The 19,258-nt window shown below is 51.8% G+C and overlaps 2 protein-coding genes across 10 annotated transcripts; both read right to left on the reverse strand.

The window, feature by feature from the left end:
- Window positions 1-5,487: 5,487 nt before the first annotated feature.
- Window positions 5,488-9,857, reverse strand: DPEP3 (dipeptidase 3). 3 transcript variants are annotated; one of them, XM_019980271.2, is made up of 10 exons: window positions 9,371-9,835; window positions 8,953-9,079; window positions 8,342-8,471; window positions 8,115-8,256; window positions 7,801-7,867; window positions 7,510-7,686; window positions 7,139-7,223; window positions 6,533-6,608; window positions 5,925-6,060; window positions 5,488-5,835 (listed from the first exon to the last, which is right to left on the reverse strand). In XM_019980271.2, the coding sequence occupies exons 1-10, from the start codon at window positions 9,634-9,636 to the stop codon at window positions 5,596-5,598; spliced, it is 1,446 nt and encodes a 481-aa protein (XP_019835830.2). In that variant the 5' UTR covers window positions 9,637-9,835; the 3' UTR covers window positions 5,488-5,595. The 3 variants fall into 3 exon arrangements, with proteins under 3 accessions (XP_019835830.2, XP_070626916.1, XP_070626917.1); XM_070770816.1 differs by lacking the exons at window positions 5,488-5,835; window positions 5,925-6,060 and adding an exon at window positions 6,115-6,393 and having other exon boundaries at window positions 9,371-9,848; XM_070770815.1 differs by lacking the exons at window positions 5,488-5,835; window positions 7,139-7,223 and having other exon boundaries at window positions 5,925-6,393; window positions 9,371-9,857.
- A 47-nt stretch (window positions 9,858-9,904) lies between these two features.
- Window positions 9,905-18,343, reverse strand: LOC109573059 (dipeptidase 2). Of its 7 annotated transcripts, none has more exons than XM_070770818.1 (13): window positions 18,257-18,343; window positions 18,011-18,095; window positions 17,626-17,656; window positions 17,062-17,361; window positions 16,668-16,794; window positions 16,225-16,354; window positions 15,996-16,137; window positions 15,634-15,703; window positions 15,337-15,513; window positions 14,643-14,727; window positions 13,934-14,009; window positions 13,136-13,271; window positions 12,684-13,046 (listed from the first exon to the last, which is right to left on the reverse strand). In XM_070770818.1, exons 4-13 carry the CDS (start codon window positions 17,262-17,264, stop codon window positions 12,789-12,791), a joined length of 1,404 nt encoding a protein of 467 aa, XP_070626919.1. In that variant the 5' UTR covers window positions 17,265-17,361; window positions 17,626-17,656; window positions 18,011-18,095; window positions 18,257-18,343; the 3' UTR covers window positions 12,684-12,788. The 7 variants fall into 7 exon arrangements, with proteins under 7 accessions (XP_070626924.1, XP_070626919.1, XP_070626918.1 ...); XM_070770817.1 differs by having other exon boundaries at window positions 17,626-17,801; XM_070770819.1 differs by having other exon boundaries at window positions 18,061-18,095; window positions 18,257-18,319.
- Window positions 18,344-19,258: the final 915 nt, after the last annotated feature.

The raw sequence follows: 19,258 nt of genomic DNA on the forward strand, positions 1-19,258 counted from the left end.
TACTATAGACTCTGCATTCTCTGACCTTTGTCTCTGGGATGGAATCAGGAATCAGTCTCTGGGCCCTGCAGGAGGACCTGGGAGCTGACCTCTATTCTGGCCCCTACCCTACTCTCATCCCAGCCAAGGCCTGTTGCTTTGGTCTGTCTTTCATGCCACATTCAGTTGCTCACAGTAGCAGCCTTCCAATGAACTCCCTGCTCATGGTAGAGCCATCTCTTCTTTAAAAAAAAAAAAAAATTTACTTATTTATTTGACTGCACCAGGTCTTCATTGCGGCACGCCAGAACTTTAGTTTCGGGCATGTGAACTCTTAGTTACGGCATATGGGATCTAGTTCCTTGACCAGGGATCGAACCTGGACCCCCTGCATTGGGAGTATGGAGTCTTAGCTACGACCACCAGGGAAGTCCTAAGAGCCACCTCTTTTGAAAAGAAAGCCCAAACTCTTCTCTTGGTCCACACAGCCCTGCTCCATCCGGCCCCTCCAGTCTCTTCAGCTGTATCTCTCCTCATCCTCTGCCCCAGCCTCAGCCTTTCTGGCTTCTTTCACTTCCCCAAACTCAAGGGGTTTCTGTGCAGCACCTGTGCCTGACAGGATGCCTTTCTACCCGCCCCCCACCACCCCTGCCATTTACCAAACTCCTTTGTATGGAGGGGGTCTCAGCTTGGAATACTGCTTCTTCTCCAGAAAACATCTCTGAAACACACCCCACCTTCCCACCACCCCACTTCATCCTCGTGTGAGGCACTTTCCTTTCATAGGACTCACTGCAGGGAGAAGTGTGTTGGTGGAGATCTTTAATGTTTCTTGTATGTGGATCTCACACTGGCAGGACTGTTTCAGTCTCCTCACCTTGGTATCTTCAGTCTTGGCCCCAACACATTTTTTGACTAAAGAATGAATAGGTGCAGCCCCCACACCTGGCCTCTCTCCTCAGGGGTAGGGTCAGGTGCTATGTGGGGAAGATAGGCTACTATAGTCCAACTGAAACCTTAGACTCTGCAAGACTCTGTAGCTAGGATACAATTTCCCTCATACTATTGACTGGTCAAGTAGCCTGCACCATCAGGGTACTCATGGGCAAAAATAATAGGCAAAAAGAAACAGACATTTGACAAGCACAGACATTTCAAAAGAAAACATCTTAAAGAACAGTCTTTTGTACTCTGTGGGAGAAGGCGAGGGTGGGATGATTTGAGAGAATAGCACTGAAACATGTATATTATCATATGTGAAACAGATCGCCAGTCCAGCTTTGATGCATGAGACAGGGTGCTCAGGGCTGGTGCACTGGGATGATCCAGAGGGATGGGATGGGGAGGGAGGTGGGAGGGGAGTTCAGGATGGGGGACACATGTACACCAGTGGCTGATTAATGTCAACGTATGGCAAAAACCACTACAATATTGTAAAGTAATTAGCCTCCAATTAAATTAATTTTTAGAAAAGAAAAAGAAAACATTTATTGGGGAAAGGATCAGAATACATGGATCAAAAATTCAAAACTAGCCTAATAAACATATTACAAAAGATAAGGTAGAATATTAGCCATATGAAACAATAAAGTATAAAAAAGAACAAGCAGAGGGGACTTCCCTGGTGGTCCAGTGGTTAAAAATCTGCCTTGCAATGCCGGTAAAGTGGGTTTGACCCCTTGTCAGGGGTCAAACATAAGATCCCACATGCTGCAGGGCAACTGAGCCTGCATGCCACAACTACTGAAGCCCGTGCACTCTACAGACCATGCTTTGCAACAAGAGAAGCCGCTACATGGCAACAAGAGAAAAGCCCCTGAGAGTGGCAACCAAGACCCAGTGCAGCCAAATAATAAATAAATAAATATCTTTTAAAAGAACAAGCAGAAATATAAGGTAGAGAAATATGGCTTCCTAACAAATTACCCCATAAGAGAGTGACTTACAGTGACAATCAACAAAAATATTTATTTGCTCACAAATCTGTAAACTGAGTAAGCTTGTCTCTACTCCACATGGCATCACTTGGGGCTGGAGGATTCATTTTGAAAATGATTCATGGGAATTCCCCCTGAGTCCAGTGGTTAGGACTCCATGCTTCCACTGCCAGGGGCCCTGGTCAGGAAACTGAGATCCCACAAGCCAAGGGGCATGAACAAAAAAATGATGATTCTCTCACATGACCAGTACATTGTTATTGGCTGTAGGCTAAGAGCTCAGGGGGACTGTGGACCAGGGACACTGGGTCCTTCTCATGTGAACCTCTCCCTGGGCAGCTTGACTTCCTCATAGTACAGTGGCTACAGTCCATGAGTGAGTAAGCATCCTAAGAAGCAGGACAGTTCCCTGGCCCCAGGCCTGGATGGACACAACATCACTTATGACATATTTTACTGGTCAAGCAGGTACAAAGCCCAGATTCAAGGGGTGGGCAGACATAGATTCCATCTTTGGATGGGAGAAGCATCAAAGAAATACAGGACCATGTATAAAAATTACCAGAATAGTATGTCAGACAACACAATAGGTGATCTGATAGCAGAAAATTTTCATTGAGAATGAATCCATAAATTAGAAAGACCAAGTTAAGGAATTCTCCCAAAAGAAGAAAAAGAAAACAAGAGAGGTATGAGATAGAAAAAGAAGTTCTAGTATCTGCACAATAGGAATTTCAGAAAAAGAGTAAAATAAAAATGGAGGAAAAGTGCAACATGAATGAACCTCGACAACATTATGTTAACTGTAGGAAGCCAGATACAAAGGTCACATATTATATGACTCCATTTGTAAGAAACATCCAGAACAGGGAAATACATAGACACAGAGAGCAGATTGGTGGCTGGGGGAATCACAGGATCAGGTGCAACTGCTTAATAGATAGAGGGTTTCCTTTTAGGATGGTCAAAATATTTTGGAACTAGATACAAGTGGTGGTTGTATGACATTGTGAATGTACTAAATGCCACTGAATTATTCACTTTATTTTAATTTTTTTTAACTTTATTTTTTATTTATTTGGCTGTACCAGGTCTTAGACACAGCACCTGGGATCTTCGTTGCCATGCGCATGCTTTTAGTTGCAGCACGTGGGATCCAGTTTCCTGACCAGGGAGCAAACCTGGCCTCCCTGGGAAGTCCCCTGTAATTTGTTCTTTTTCATTGCTGTGTTCTCTTCCATGGAGTTAATACCACACCATTGATTTCTCTACTGTTGGGTTATTTTCAGTTTGAAATTACTAAAAATAGTGCTTCTCTAAATATGTTTGTTCATGTCTTTCTGTGCACATGTGTGCAGGCCTTTCTGTTGAGTCTTTAGGGGAGAAAAATGGTTAAATCCTTGGGTATATGTGTCTGAACATTCATTAGAAGGACTGATGCTGAAGCTGAAACTCCAATACTTCGGCCACCTGATTCGAAGAGCTGACTCATTGGAAAAGACCCTGATGCTGGGAAAGATTGAAGGCGGGAGAAGGGGATGACAGAGAATGAGATGTTTGGACGGCATCACTGACTCAATGGACGTGAGTTTGAGTAAGCTCCAGGAGTTGGTGATGGACAGGGAGGCCTGGTGTGTTGCAGTCTCTGGGGTTGCAAAGAGTCAGACATGACTGAGCAACTGAACTGAACTGATATGTGTCTTTAACTTTAGTAAATAATGTGGAACAGTTTTTCAAAACAGTTTTTTTTTTTTTTTTAGTCAGTTTACACTGCCACCAGCTGGGTATGAGAAAACCTTATGCTGCACATCCTTAATAACACCCTATTGTTCATCTGTTGAATTTTAGTTATCTTTTTCTGTGAGTTTTACTTTGCATTTCTCTAGTGACTAGTATTGGAGAAGGCAATGGCACCCCACTCCAGCACTCTTGCCTGGAAAATCCCATCGATGAAGGAGCCTGGTGGGCTGCAGTCCATGGGGTCGCTAAGAGTCGGACACAACTGAGCAACTTCCCTTTCACTTTTCACTTTCATGTGTTGGAGAAGGAAATGGCAACCCACTCCAGTGTTCTTGCCTGGAGAATCCCAAGGACAGGGGAGACTGGTGGGCTTCCGTCTCTAGGGTCGCACAGAGTTGGATACGACTGAAGTGACTTAGCAGCAGCAGCAGCAGCAGTGCCTAGTACAGAGAAGGCAATAGCACCCCACTCCAGTACTCTTGCCTGGAAAATCCCATGGATGAAGGAGCCTGGTGGGCTGCAGTCCATGGGGTCGCTAAGAGTCGGACACGACTGAGCGACTTCCCTTTCACTTTTCACTTTCATGCATTGGAGAAGGAAATGGCAACCCACTCCAGTGTTCTTGCCTGGAGAATCCCAGGGACGGTGGAGCCTGGTGGGCTGCCATTTATGGGGTCGCACAGAGTCGGACACGACTGAAGCGACTTAGCAGCAGCAGCAGCAGCAGTGACTAGTAAAGTTGACAGTCTTTTCATTTTCTTATTGGCCACTTGGATATCCTCTTTTGTTAAGTTCCTTTGCAAATGTCTTGCCCATTTTTATACTGGCTTGTCTGCCTCTGGATATATACCTTTTGTCAGTTATACATGTTGAAAACTTCCCCCACTCTGTGACTTGATTTTTCACTTTTTTTATGTTTATTTATTTATTCAGCTGCGCCACGGCCTTAGTTGCGGCACAAAGGATCTTTGATGTTCATTGCAGCAGGCAGGATATTTAGTTGCGGCATGCAGTCTTACTTGCAGCATGTGGGATCTAGTTCCCTAGTGATTGAACCCAGGTTCCCTGCACTGGGAGCCCAGGGTTTTACCCACTGGACCACCAGGAAAGTTCCTGAGATGATACTCCTAAGTGGAAGACTCACTCTCCTAGATATCAACTTGTTTTAATAAATGGAACAGAATTCAAAGAGAGACTGACAAGTGTATGGACACAATTTATAACAGTTGGCACTGTAGACTCTCTGCTAATTTAAATTTCCCATGGAAGGAACTTAGATCTGGCTCTGGCCCACCCTGTGGACTGGGAGAGGAAAGTGGCCAAAAGATGGAGGGTCTGTAGGAAGCTGAGCAGATGTAGAGCTGAACAGTTTCTTTTCTTTCTTTTAACAGCTTGATTCCCACCCCCGCCCATTAAAAAAAAAAAAAAAATCAGTTTAACAAAAATCAGAGTACCTTATCTGAAAAATCTTCCCATGCTTTCTCTCTTGATATTTCCAAAGACATTAGTTTATTCTATAAAAGGTATCATCCTTTAAAAAATTTTTTAAAAAAAACCTTTCAGAGAGAGATTGGGAATGTACCCTTTGTTACACTCCATGATGGGATCAACTTTGAACTTGATTCTTTACCGCTGTTTTGTGGGCTCAGGCTTTTAGCGTAAGAATAAGGTAAGGTTCTTCTGCCTTTCCAGAGAGAGAGACAAAGCTGGAAGCCAGTGGGAACCAAACATACTGGGCAGCTGGGGGTAGAACCTAAGACCCCTCACCAATCAAGAGCCCATCAGACCGAACCCCCTTTCCCTGTGAAGAAAGGACTGTCACACCTGGCTCTGTACTCGAAATGTTTATTCTCAGCATATATATGTTTGTGGCTGGATGACTAGAAGGGAAACTTCGTGAGACTTTGCCACAGTGACCTCTGGGGGACTAGCCAGGTCACTAGAGCCACAGGATGAGGACTGAGAAGGTGACAGCAGCCACAAGGCCTAAAACGAGTTGTAGGGAGGCTTTTGGGGGCCTCTGGAGGGCCTGGTTGGTTAGCCACTTGTTTCTCACCCGGTGTGTGGCCCGAGGCTTACTCTGAGGCTGAGTCAGGAGGTGGGAATGGCACGACCTGCCCACTTGCCTATTTGGAAATTCATCCTCCAAAGGACTCTGACCTTTGCTTTCCTCTCTCACCTGAAGATAAAAGTCAGCAGTCAGTGGCTTCCACAGTGCCCCCTCCCCCGCTGAAGCCACTGAACCCTCTTTTGTCCAGCCCAGCACACCTGTTCCACCTGACTGAAGACCCGAAGCAGGTTTCCACGAAGGACGCCCTGAAGCTCTTCCTCCCTCCAGCCTCGCCTCAGCAACTCCTCTATGAGTACCGGGTATGTGGACACATCCTCCAGCCCCTCGGGGAACCTGTGTGGCCACCAGCTGGCTAACTGTGGCTCCTCAGCCCCGGTCCTGGCTGAGGGCCCACTGTGGCACCAGCTCCAACCACATATGGGAAGTTAAAGGCCATGTTCCTCAGGCTACTGAATGCAACTTTGGAAGCTCCTGGAAGAACTGGGCTTCGGCAGCACTTACCTGCTGGGCAGATGCTCAGCCCACAGCACATCTGCTGCGCTAGCAGTGGAGCATGTGCTGGACAGGTCTTGAAAGGGGGTGGGATTCTTAACAACTGTGATGCCCTGGAGTGGGAATGGGTCAAATGGACCACAGGAAGGACAAGGAGAATCCAGGAACCAGGTCCTGGGAGGGGAAAGATGCCAGGTGGGCTAAAAGACCAGAGTCCGTAATGGAGGATGAAGGGAGGACCATGGATGGGGAACTGAGACTAAGGGACTCCCCACTGTATCCCAGCCAAGACAAACCCCAGGGAAACACTCACCGGCCAGACCCATCATAACTCCCGCTAATCCCGATGAACTCAGATCCCATGACTGCCCTGATGTGGTCAAAGTGATCTAGAGGATGAGGGTAGTGGTGGGTAGCATGAGGCTGGAGTTAGATCCTGGAACCAGCCCTGATCTGAGGAAGCTCAGTGTGACCAGCTCCCCTGCCCAAGGAAATCCAAGACAGGACAGCTGATCCCATGGAGCTCCTAGCCTGCTGTGAGTTCTGGAGTGGCCTCAGGCTAGACTCTGGACCCAGAGTGAACCTCAGGGCCCGAACCTCTTAGGACCTTTTCTTGCCTAGGAGCCACCATGCCTCTGGTTCCTTGAGAGCCTGGTCATAGGGTTCTGCCTGTCCTGTCTAGGGATATGGGAGCAAAAGAGAAACTCAGAAGCAGAGGCAGTTGCCTCCCCCTAAACCTGTTGCACTGGTTGGAGCCCCAGATCTGGGTTCAGGGCAGTGAAGAGCTGTGTCTGCTCCCCTAGACTGTTGGGAGGCCTGCCCAGGGCCCAGGGTGTGCTAGAAGGCTAGAGCTCTCCTGACGGCCTGAGCAGCCACAGGCCAAGATACAACTGCACGAAGAATTGTATGTGGGGCTCACCTGCCACGGTGGATACATTAGCAAACAGGTTACACTGCAGCACCCCCATGGACAGCGACACCATCACAATGCCACCATTCTTCTTCTACTTGGATGAACAAAGGAACACTCAGCTTGCCCCTTCTGACCTGATGGCCTGCCACCTATGCCCTGGGGGTCCTGATAAGGCAAATGCTGAGTCCTCACCTGAGGGCTTGGGTGAGGCTTTACCTCTCTTGGCCCCTGGGTGGGAACTGATTTGGCCTTGAGTTTCAGAGATGGGGGAGGGTTAACCAGGTCCAAGGGTGAGTGAGGACTGGACTGGTAGCTTTGCTCAGGGTCAAGGATCTTTGGATGAAGTCCTGGGTTTGAGGGCTGGGGTGGCCGCTCACCAGAAGTTGCAGGATGTCATCAGGAATGTTTAGCATGTTGTCACACACAGCTTTGGCAGCCGAGTGGGAGAAGATCACAGGAGCCTTTGACACCTTCAGGGCTTGCTGTGCCAGGGCATGCGACCCATAGGACAAGTCCACCATCATGCCCAGGCGATTCATTTCCTCTATCACCTTCTGCAGGGACAAGTGGAGGATTTTTTTTTGGTGGGGGGGGTTGTCAGGAGGGATGCACGTGTGTGCATACCTGTACAGGGTGGCTGAGGTAGGGTATTGAAAAGGAGTTCTTACCTCACCAAAGCTTGTCAACCCACTAATGTTGGTGTAGAAGAGCTGAAACTTGGTGGAGCTCTCTGCCCTGAAAGACAGCCAGAGGAGGGCAATCTAGCAGGCCACACCTTGGCCAACAGAACCTGGACATCCAGACTCTCTGTCCACGTGTCCCACCTCAGAACAGGGTGAGGATTCAGACCAGCTGCTTTCTGGGAGTGTGAGGGACCTGCTGAGAGTCCAGCTTCCTTCTGTGGACCCCTCTATCCTCACCTCTCTGGCACTTTCCCCACCAAGCATCTACCATTCCACCCCAGGCCAGGCAGTCTGCTCACCAGGGAGTGTTGCAGGTAAAGGTGAGCGTCAGGTAGCGAACTCCCAGCAGATAGAAACTGCGTAGCACAGCGAGGCTGCTGTCAAGTGAATGACCACCCTCCACGCCAATAAGGCAGGCCAGCTTTTGAGTGCTGTTCAGTCCTAGAAGAAGATGGATCAAGTGGTCAGAGGCCAGGGCCAGAACCACCAGAGTAGCCCCTGACTCCCCTCCCTTCCCCCAGCCCACCTTCGGCTGAAGTCACGAGCTCCAGTTCATTGTAGGAGTCACACATGCGGCGGATGAGGTCAATCTGCTCCAGTGTGAGGCGCACGGCATCCTGGTCCTGAGTCTGGCATGGGGCGTAGGCTGACCAGAACTGGTGGTTGGCCCAAGGGTCCAGAATGAGATTAGGCTGGTCTCAATGCTATAGGCCTGCTACTTACTCCTCCTCAGCCCTCAGGGCACTCATGTGGGTCAGTGGCCTGAGTCCAGCACCGCATGACCCTGTGGTACCCTGATGACTATTCAGCTTGCTGCCAGCAGCCCAGTTGAAATCATGACACATCATTGCTTGCTGTTTGTCCATGGGCTATGTGAATGCCCCAAGGGCAATCCACCATATCCTTTGTGGTTTCAGAGCCCCACCCTCACCAAGGATTTTCCGATCACTTTCTGTGTCTCCACAGAACCTGGGCACCCATGCAGCTGGCCTGTCTTGACCTCCAACACCCCTATACTCACTCCCCAGCAGCCACATGATGGCACATAGTGTGTCCTATGTCCATCAGAGGCCTGTCTTCCAAGGTTTCTGTGGCCCCCAGATTCCCCAGAGGCCATTATGTGTGTCCCTCTGGTACCTGTGCACCCACGAAGCCATCCCTGAGCTTGTCTAGGTTGGTCTGGCCGAGTCTGAAATTGCGCAGGTTCACACCTTGTAGCTTGTTCTGGAAATGCCGTTTCAGGAGCAGTGGCAGGTGGTTGTGGCTGGGGTTGTCAGGACAAAGTAAGAAGAGTAGGGGACATGGCCTCCAGGTCATGGGCCTACCCTGTCCCACCCCACATCCCCACCTCACACGGATGATAGTCCTGAAGAGCAGCTATTAGGTAGGGGTTTCTACCAGCAACAGCGTAATGGGGAGGAAGGCGCCCTATGGGGGTGGTGGAGGAGAGGGGTGTATCAGGGAGCTTTCTCTCTAACTCTTGACGCTCTGGACCTCCTCTCCTGCCCAGGAACGGGTTCAGCGCCCACCAGCCCGCACACCCCCACCTACGCACCCATCCACCAGCCGGAAGTGCCGCATCAGGGCCCGCGCACGCTCCTGGAGACTCAGGCCTCTAGGGGTGCCTGGAGCTGTTGGGGTGCTGGAGGTGGCCGGCCTGGTCAGGGCGCTAGGGGTTCCCCACGTGGTCTGGGCGCTGGGACCGCCCGGGGTGGTCTGGGCGCTGGTTACCAGCCGCAGCAGCAGCCAGAGCAGGAGCAGCAGACGCAGCAGAGGCTGCTGAGTGAGCACGTGGGGACGCTCGGGGCCTAGGGACAGCATTGCTGCACAGGGCCGAGCAGCCGGGCAGAGGCGGGTCTCGAGAACTAAGAGGAGCGGGCGAGGGGCAGAGGGCGACAGTGGGGTCCCGACCGTCGATGCTGGTGACCCAGCGGCACGGCTTCGTGAGAAGCGGCTGGAGTCAGGACGCTAGGCAGATTAGCTCGGGGATCCGCAATGCCGCCGCCCAGCGTTGCCGCCAGGGGGAGGTAGGCCCTTCCCTCCCATCTAGGGTCGCGCCCCAATAGGCCAGGCCAGCCTTTGCCCCGAGCGCCCTCAGGCGGCTCGCCATGGGTTACCTCTGTCCCTGCTTCCTGCCCTGCACCCACCCCTCCCACGCGCCAGGGGCCTACTGATTCGGGGAGGAGGCCAGGGGGTGACTAGGAGGGGCCCAGGAATCTTCCCAGTTTCACCTCTAGGCAGACAGGTCGCAAGCCCATGTGGGGTTTTAGCTGCAGGGATATGCCTGCACTCCAACTGGTTAAATATTCCATGAAATTCTGGGAAGAATTAAAATTTAAAGGAGTGAATTAGATCTGTATGTTTTGACTGGCAGAAGAAAAAGATCCCCTATATATTTTTAACAAAAATTAAATTTGTATAATATTTATGGGAGACCATTTTGTTTTAGTGCCTGCTCGTTCACTAAGTTGTGCGACTTTTCTGTCACCCCATGGACTGTAGGCTGCCAGGCCCCTCTGTGCGTGGGATTTCCCAGGCAAGAATACTGGAGTGGGTTGACATTTCCTTCTCCAGGGATCTTCCCCAGGGATCAAACCCACATCTCTTGCATCTCCGGCATTGGCAGGCGGATTCTTTACCACATCTCTTATTAAAATTTACTTCTGGGGACTTCTTGCTGGTCCAGTGGTTAAGACTGTGTGCTCCTAATGCGGGGAGCATAGGTTCGTTTTATAGGATGTGCCTCTGCTCAGAAAACAAAAATCTTCCCCCAAATTTACTTCTGTACCTATGTTGACATCAGTTCAGTTCAGTTCAGTTGCTCAGTCGTGTCCGACTCTTTGCGACCCCATGAATTGCAGCACACCGGGCCTCCCTATCCATCACCAACTCCCGGAGTTCACCCAGACCCACGTGCATCGAGTCAGTGATGCCATCCAGCCATCTCATCCTCTGTCGTCCCCTTCTCCTCCTGCCCCCAATCCCTCCCAGCATCAGAGTCTTTTCCAATGAGTCAACTCTTCACATGAGGTGGCCAAAGTACTGGAGTTTCAGCTTCAGCATCATTCCTTCCAAAGAAATCCCAGGGCTGATCTCCTTCGGAATGGACTGGTTGGATCTCCTTGCAGTCCAAGGGACTCTCAAGAGTCTTCTCCAACACCACAGTTCAAAAGCATCAATTCTTCAGCGCTCAGCCTTCTTCAGAGTCCAACTCTCACATCCATACATGACCACAGGAAAAACCATAGCCTTGACTAGATGGACTTTTGTTGGCAAAGTAATGTCTCTGCTTTTGAATATGCTATCTAGGTTGGTCATAACTTTCCTTCCAAGGAGTAAGCGTCTTTTAATTTCATGGCTGCAGTCACCATCTGCAGTGATTTTGGAGCCCAAAAAAATAAAGTCTGACACTGTTTCCACTGTTTCCCCATCTATTTCCCATGAAGAGATGGGACCGGATGCCATGATCTTTGTTTTCTGAAAGTTGAGCTTTAAGCCAAGTTTTTCACTCTCCACTTTCACTTTCATCAAGAGGCTTTTTAGTTCCTCTTCACTTTCTGCCATAAGGGTGATGTCATCTGCATATCTGAGGTTATTGATATTTCTCCCGGCAATCTTGATTCCAGCTTGTTTCTTTACACATACACAAAAAAAGACTCTAGAGGAATATACATACTAAACTTTAGTTAATAATAGCCATCTTGGAAAGAGGGGGCTTCCCTGGTGGCGCAGAGGTTAAAGCGTCTGCCTGCAATGTGGGAGACCTGGGTTCGATCCCTGGGTTGGGAAGATCCCCTGGAGAAGGAAATGGTAACCTACTCCAGTATTCTTGCCTGGAGAATCCCATGGATGGAGGAGCTTGGTGGGCTGCAGTCCACAGGTCGCAAAGAGTCGGACACGACTGAGCGACTTCACTTTCATTTTCACTTATGTGTGTTAGTTGCTCTATCATGTCCAACTCTTTGTGACCCCATGGACTGTGGCCTGCCAGGTTTCTCTGTCCTTGGAGTTCTCCAGGCAAGAATACTGTGGTGGATTGCATTTCCTTCTCCAGAGGAACTTCCCAACCCAGGGATTGAACCCTGGTCCCCTGCATCAAAGGCAGATTCTTTACTGTTTGAGCTACAGGGTAGTCCTAACTGTTTTAGGAAGGGGGTTACCTACTCCCTGGTCAATTTATGTCTCATCATTTTTTGTATTTTTTCTTTAGCTTATTTGGCTGCACAGGGTCTGAGTTGCACAATGCGGGACCTTCTAGTTGAGGCATGTGAACTCTTAGTTGCTGCATGTGGGATCTAGTTGCCTGACCAGGGATTGAACCCAGGCCTCCCACATTGGGAATGCAGAGCCTTAGCCACTGGACCACCAGGGAAGTCCCTAGCACATTATCATTTATGGACTGAGGGAAGATGTAGTGGCTAAGTAGACTGAATGTCTTAGAAAGTCTCTGAGGAGCAGGGGGAGGGGTGGGCCCACCTCCAGAGCTGTCCAGCCATTAGAGGTCTGTGGCCCATTAAGTAGCCTGACATTCTGGCTCTGTCCAAATAGGAACAAAGATCATTTGTGATCCAAGCAGGTTCTCTTCTTGGGAATCTGAGCCAGAATTCCCTAAAAGATCTCCAGGTGGTAGATGATGGGTCAGGATTGAGGTGAGCTACTCAGAGGGAATGAGTAAAGTCTGCCTTCCTGCAGCCAGAGCCTCCCACTCTCTTCTCCTGGTGCTGAGCCAACCCCCCTGGGATTCCTCAGGCCACTGCCAACAGGTCTGCCTTGAGTACCTGGTGTCTGAACTGCAGGGTCCCCCACCAAACCCCAGTGTTGGGGCCTGTACCACAGGCTCCACTACAGACAAGGACAGCTCATGCTGATTCCATTTTTGAAACATTTATTTTTGGGAAATGTTTGTGCTTGCATGAGAGGAAACTTTGTGGATGTCTGCATCTGCCAAAGTGACATCTGGCAGGATTAATGGATCACCAGAGCCAAAGAATGAGGACCAGGAAGGCAGCAATAACTATGATGCCAGGGGCTGTGTTGGGGGAAGATTTTGAGAATGACCGCATAGTTGACAAAATAGGACTCCCATGCCTTGGAGTTCTGGTTAGTTTCTGGTCTTGAGCCAGATTCTCTCTCTGCTGCAGATGCGAGAGGACGGAGCGGCAGGAGCTCCCCAGCTGCTCATCTGGGAACTCATCTTCCAAGGGACTCTGTCCCTTGTTTTCCTCCCGAACCTGGAGGCGTCAGTCAGTGGGCAGCAGCTCCCACAGCACCCGCCCCAATACACATGCTCAGAGCTCCTCTGTGGCCCAGCCCAGCATACCTGCTCCACCCGACTGAAGACCCGCAGCAGGTTTCCTCGAAGGACACCCCAGAGCTCTTCCTCACTCCAGCCACGCCTCAGCAACTCTTCTATGAGTACTGGGTATGTGGACACGTCTTCCAGACCCTGTGGGAACCTGTGTGGCCACCAGCCAGCCAGCTATTGGGCCTCAGACCTGCCCCCTGGTCCTGAGTCAGAACCAGTGTCCTGTGTATGCAGGGTCCACTGAACCCCAGCCCTGGTCAAATATGGGAAATGGAGACTTGGAGAGAGTAAATGATTCAAGCCTGCTCTTCATCCTTCAGAAGAAGGGCCCTAAAGCTCCTTGAATATTCATCAAAATTCTTTGAATTGAACTATTAAGATCTATGTCTTTCACTGAATGCAAACTTTTCCTTCTGTTTATAGAAAGAAGAAAAGCTTTTGAAGAACTAGGTTGACCCCCTTGCATGCACAGACCCAACTGCAGGCAGAGAAGATGGTTAGCCCACCCCAGACCCTGCTAAGAGTCTGCTCAGAGGCCATGGGTCTACTGACACTGGCTGGGTGCACATGCTGGACAGATAAGGTCTGTCTGGTTGGGTTAGCCAAATATGATGATCTAGAGTAGGGCCAATGGGTTGCAGATAGACAGGAGAGCCCAGCAAACAGACCCTGGGAGAGGGGAAATACCAGTGGGGCCAGCAGACCTGAGGCTGTGGTCAAGGCCATGAGGACCATAGTATGGTGGGCACCGTGGCTATGAAAGCCCCCCCGTGACACATCCAGACCAAGACAAGCCCACATGGATGCACTCACCGGCCAGCCCCATCATAATCTCCTCCAATCCCGATGAACTTGGATCCAATGACAGCCCTGATGTGGTCAAAGTGATCTGAAGGATGGAAAGTCAGCAGTGTGGGACTTCTAGGGTCGGGGGGAGGTGGTGAGGACTGGACTTTGTTGATTCCCCTTCTTGCAGCCTGTAGGCCAGACAGGCCAGTTCCTTCATGGCCTGGCACCCAGAGCACCGAGTAGAGAGCCCTGAGGTTTGGTCTGAAGTGATCCCGGCTGGCTCCAGACTGGACTTCAGATTTGGAGTGGACCTCAGAGCCACGCATTTGGGCCAAGATTCACTCTGCCTCTCAGTTCCCTTGAGAACCTTCGAGGTAGCCTCTCCATGGGTGGTGAGAAAGGAACAAGGAAACAATTGACAGAGACCCCAGGGACCTATGGAGCTGCCCAGTCCCTTGACCAGAGGCACAGGCAACGTACTTTGGAGCCCCTGCAGAGGTGCAGATGGGCAGCACCTGGACTCTGTGTCTGACTGCCTCCCGGATACCCATCAGCATCCATTTTGATTCCGTGGCTCCAAGAACTGTGTGCCATTCATTATTGGGCTTGGGGGAGCAGTGCCTCTTGCCAGCAGTGGGTCAAACCCCTGGGGCCCTTTTGAGGTCCTCCTCAAATTTGTGCCCTGTTTCAGGTCCAAATCAGAACTGTTCAGAGAGCCCAGGGTGAGGCTTACCTGCCACAGTAGACACGTTGGCTAGTGGGTTGCACTGTAACACCCCCACGGATAAGGACACCATCACAATGCCACCGTTGTTCTTCTGCAGGGTTGGACAATGGACATTTGACTTGGCCCCTGGCACAACCACCTGCCTCTTCACTCTCTCAGCCCTCTAAGGAAGGTGTTCAGTCCTGGCTTTGAGATCAGAGATGTCTCCTCTCTGGGTTTGTGTGAATGGGGGAGCCTCAGCTCTGGGTCTGGGTGGTGTCTTGGCACTTGGTTTGTGGGTTTGGAGGAGTATTTTTATTTATTCTTTTAGGTGCACCGTGTCTTAGTTGTGGCACGTGGGAGCCTCCATCTTACTTGTCGCATGCGGGATCTTCTACTGGGGCAGGCAGGGTCTTTAGTTGCAACATGTGAGCTATCAGTTGCAGTGGGTGGGATCTATCGACCAGGGATGGAACCCGGATCCCCTACATTGGGAGCACGGAGTCTTAGCCACTGGACCACCAGGGAGGGTCTCGAGGAATGTTTACTACCTAGAACCCCCACGTAGAGTTCAAGAGTTCAAGGGCTGTGGTTCATGTGTTTTGGGGGCAGAAGATCTTTAACCTAGGGTTTGAGGAAATTGAGGGAGCAGAATCTCAGGTTCAGGGGCTCCTGGTTTGAATGTCTTGCTTTAGGTTTGCAGGCAAGGGCAGTCTCTCACCAAAAGCTGTAGGATGTCATCAGGAACATTCCGGGTGCTCTCACACACAGCCCGGGCAGCCGAGTGGGAGAAGATCACAGGTGCCTGCGACACTTCTAGGGCTCGTCGTGCCACGGCGTCTGAGACATGGGACAAGTCCACCATCATGCCCAGACGGTTCATTTCTGCCACCACCTTCTGCAGGGATGGGTTGGGGAGAGGGTGTCAGGGCTGCATTTGTCTTAGGTGCGTTTATCTGGAGGGACCAGGTGGGGCTGTGCATTCACATGGGGCAGGGTATGGAGCCGGGGTCCTCACCTCACCGAAGCTGGTCAGCCCACTGACATCGCTGTAGAAGGGGTGGATGCCCTTAGCTGAGCTCTCTGCCCTGCAGGGTGGCCAGGAGGCAGTCTGACTGGTGGTCATGACTCAGCTACAAGAAGCTAGACAGAGGTTCCGTCGAGCCCTCTACACTTGCAACTCCCTGGAGCAAGAGGAGGGACCCAAGCAGGGCTGTGTGGGGCAGTAGGAGGGCTCTTCTGGGGATCCAGTCTTGCTTTGTAGACCTCCCCACTCCAGGTTCGGGGCCAAATCCCAGGGGTGAATCTTGGTGTGGGCCCCAGCATGATCTTGGGCAGATCCCTGCCTCACTGGGCCCATACCATCTGCACCAAGCTCACCAGGGTGTGTTGCAGGTGTGCGTGAGTGTCAGGTAGCGCACACCCAGCACATAGAAGGTACGCAAGATGGAGAGGCTGCTGTCCAGTGAGTGGCCACCCTCCACACCAATGAGGCAAGCCAACTTCCGGGTACCATTCAGAGCTGGGGGCAGGTGGGGCAGATTGTCATTGTCAGAGACATGGGTAGCTTAATCAAGCCCCTGACACCCACCACCACCCATCCGTCTACCTTTAACTGAGGTCACAAGCTCTAGCTCAGAATAGGAGGCACACATGCGGTGGATGAGATCAATCTGCTCTAGGGTGAGGCGCACAGCATCCCGTTCCTGGGTCTGGCATGGGACGTAGGCTGACCAGAACTGAGGGAAGACCAGGGGATGGTTTGGGTAGGGGTTCCTTTAGAACTTCTTGGGTTTCTCACCGCCTCCACAGCTGGTGCAGCACTGCCTGTGCCCAGTGTCACATGTGATGCATGGCTTGTTCTGTGGTACTTGGATGCCCATCATGTTGACTCACTGTGACCCCTGTTAGCCCCCAGCATCCTTGTCATGGCACTTTCTAGGTTGCTCTGGTAACTGAGTTCCGATGTGACTAACCCGTGGTCTCTGAGGCCCCCAAACTCCCCCACATTCCCCCAGAGCCATGGTGGGATCTTGTGTGTCCCCTTGGTACCTGGGCACCCACGAGACCGTCTTTAAGCCTATCCAAGCTGGTCTGGCCATGGCTGAAATTGCGCAGATTAACATCCTGTAGGCCCTTGCGGTTAAACTGCCTCAGGACCAGGGGCATGTCGTTGTGGCTGGAGGGAGGTCAAGGCAAATGGGTGGGCTCCTTCGGGCTCAGGCCAACCAGGGGACTCCCCCACCTCACACTGTCACATAGACTAGCTGAGGCCTGGGCTGAGGGGGTTCCCACCAGAGAGGGTGACAGAAGAGGAGAGGGGCACCCAAGGATGATGGAGAGGACACCCAGGGGTGGTGTGAGGGAGCTGCCCCACTAGCTCTGCATGCTCTGGACTTCCTCCCCTGCCCAGGGCCGGGCTAGGCCCCCACCAGCCCCCACGCACCCATCCACAAGCGGGAAATCCCGCATCAGGGCCCGTGCACGCTCCCCCAGACTCAGTGTGCTGGAGGTGTCCAGACTGGTCAGGGCGATAGGGGCAGCCGGTGCTGTTTGGGCGCGGGTTACCAGCCGCAACAGCAGCCACAGCAGGAGCAGCAGAGGCCGCTGGGTGAGCATGTGGGGATGCTCGAGGCCCCCACTCGGCATGCTGCACAGGGCCGGGCAGGTAGGCAGAGGCAGGTCTGAGAGCGGTGCGGGTGCTGGGGTTCTGCCAGTCGACACAGATCACGTAGTTGCGCAGCCTCTGGGAGAGGGGCATGGAGAGAGGGGACACAGAGTCACAGGACCCTGCGACCCCTGTGCAGAGAGCCGTAATCCGCAAAGCCCAGGTGCCATGGAGGCCCGAACTACCCTCCTGCCCTCTGCTAAGAGGCGGCTCTTGTGGGCTAACCTGGCCTCCACCTTGAGCCCATTCCCCTCCCATCTCGGGTTCCCTCCGCCCCTGCCCCTCTCCCGACCCCTCTATTTTGAGGGGGCCGCCCTAAATTGCTCTCCCCCTGCCTCTAACCTTGTTGTCCAAGAGAGAGTCCAGGGCGCTTCTGTCAGAGAGTGGCCATCAGCCTCAGGCAGCCCCTCCCAGGAGCACAGCTTGTCCCCATCTGTCTGCAGCCTGCCCCGCCCACCCCAGGGCTGCGTGCCAGTGTCTCTGTGTCCCCATTGATCTGGGCTCCCAGTTTCCATGTGCTGGGACATGAGGGGTGGGTGTGAGGGAGGAGATAGTTTTTAGAAATGGAGGGTTAAACTTGGGGGTTCTAGATTCAGAAATGGCCCCTCTGCCCCCGACCTTCTGTCTCCCCCTACTTGACTCCCCAGAGTGCATGACCATTCTCAGGAGACTTCAGCCAGCAACTGGGAATTGTCAGGGGCACCCCTCCCCTATTCCCCCCAGTCACCCTCTGCAAAGAGCGCATTCAGGAGTTGCTGCACTTCTCCAGGGCCTCACTTGAGGAACTTTGGTGATGTGAACTGAACAACCATCTGGAAAAAGTTAAGGAACCTTTTACTCAACAGAGCAAGAACCCAGTTGGTAGGCTATTGAGTGGAAGGAGTTGAAGTCACTTCCGTGGCAGGAGATTCCCCACCCCAGGAAGCTTCCTCCCAGAGTTGTGGGCTGACCTGCTGGCCAGGATCCCTCCTACCTCAGTGTGGAATGCCTGGCATCTGGGTTCTGCTGCTACAGTCGTTGTATCTCATGGCCCTTGTGGCTCTAGCTCTCCCGGAAACCTCAAGGCCTAAGTTCCTGTGCTTGCTCTGAGGCCCCACCCTATTCCTCATTTCTAGTTTCAGGCCTCACCCTAGCTGACTCCTCTAGGAACAGCCCCCTCCCACCACCACCACACACATACACTGGGGATGTGCCTTCTCACAGAAGCTCAGCCACTGAGATGCTTTTGGAACCTTGCCCAAACTCCTTCATCTCCAGCCTCTCAAGCTTCTGCTTTGATCCTTGGCGCCCCATGGAGCTGTTTGGCCTTTGGAACCTTCCCCAGGTGGCAGGAGTGACTAGCTCAGGGGTAAGGACCTAAGTCTGAGTGCTGGAGACCCTAGAAATCTCTCTAAAAATGAAATGAGCAAAACTCTTCCAACAGAACTAGAGGTCCTGGGCTACCTGGGAGGGGAAGGGTCCCTGCTTGTGTATATTTCAAGGCTCATGTATATTGAATTTGACACTGCCCAGTGCCTACAGGCCAGAAGGAAGGGCACACTGGTAGTGCTATGTTGGAGGTGAGTCTGCTCCCTGCTCACTGCAGCTGGAGGGTTCTCTAGGCAGCCTGCCTGCAGAGCGTGCGTCCCCTAGGGCTCTGATGCTGAGAACAGCAGGGTGTATCCCTGCCCTGGGCACCCAAACTCAGACCTGGCTCCTTTCCCTCCCCTTGCTGGTCAGCAGGCCCCACAGTCACTCTCACAGTGGGGAGAGGGAGGAGAAATTCTTGGGCTGGTTTCCAGGCAAAAAAAAAAAAATATGAGTTTGGGGGATAAACAGTTCATTCCACTCTTGATAGACCTCCAGGAAGTACAAACAAACAGCAGCTGCTGACAGAGGAATGAAAAAAGAGAATTTAGCCTTTTTTCTTTCTTTCTTTTTTTAGCTATTCTGCAAGAACCAGATGTCTAGATAGTCTGTTTTGACCTAGAGGAGG

This window comes from Bos indicus, chromosome 18 (genome assembly GCF_029378745.1).
Source record: "Bos indicus isolate NIAB-ARS_2022 breed Sahiwal x Tharparkar chromosome 18, NIAB-ARS_B.indTharparkar_mat_pri_1.0, whole genome shotgun sequence".
Classification (NCBI taxonomy): Eukaryota; Metazoa; Chordata; class Mammalia; order Artiodactyla; family Bovidae; genus Bos; species Bos indicus.

Coding starts and splice junctions, on each gene's coding strand:
- LOC109573059 (XM_070770818.1), bottom strand. CDS start 17,264: ATGCCGAGTGGGGGCCTCGAGCATCCCCACATGCTCACCCAGCGGCCT. Junction 16,355..16,667: donor ACGGTCTCGTGGGTGCCCAG/GTACCAAGGGGA, acceptor GTCTTCCCTCAG/TTCTGGTCAGCCTACGTCCC. Junction 13,272..13,933: donor GATTATGATGGGGCTGGCCG/GTGAGTGCATCC, acceptor GTGGCCACACAG/GTTCCCACAGGGTCTGGAAG.
- DPEP3 (XM_019980271.2), bottom strand. CDS start 9,636: ATGCTGTCCCTAGGCCCCGAGCGTCCCCACGTGCTCACTCAGCAGCCT. Junction 9,080..9,370: donor CACTTCCGGCTGGTGGATGG/GTGCGTAGGTGG, acceptor TGACAACCCCAG/CCACAACCACCTGCCACTGC. Junction 7,687..7,800: donor GGTTGACAAGCTTTGGTGAG/GTAAGAACTCCT, acceptor TTGTCCCTGCAG/AAGGTGATAGAGGAAATGAA.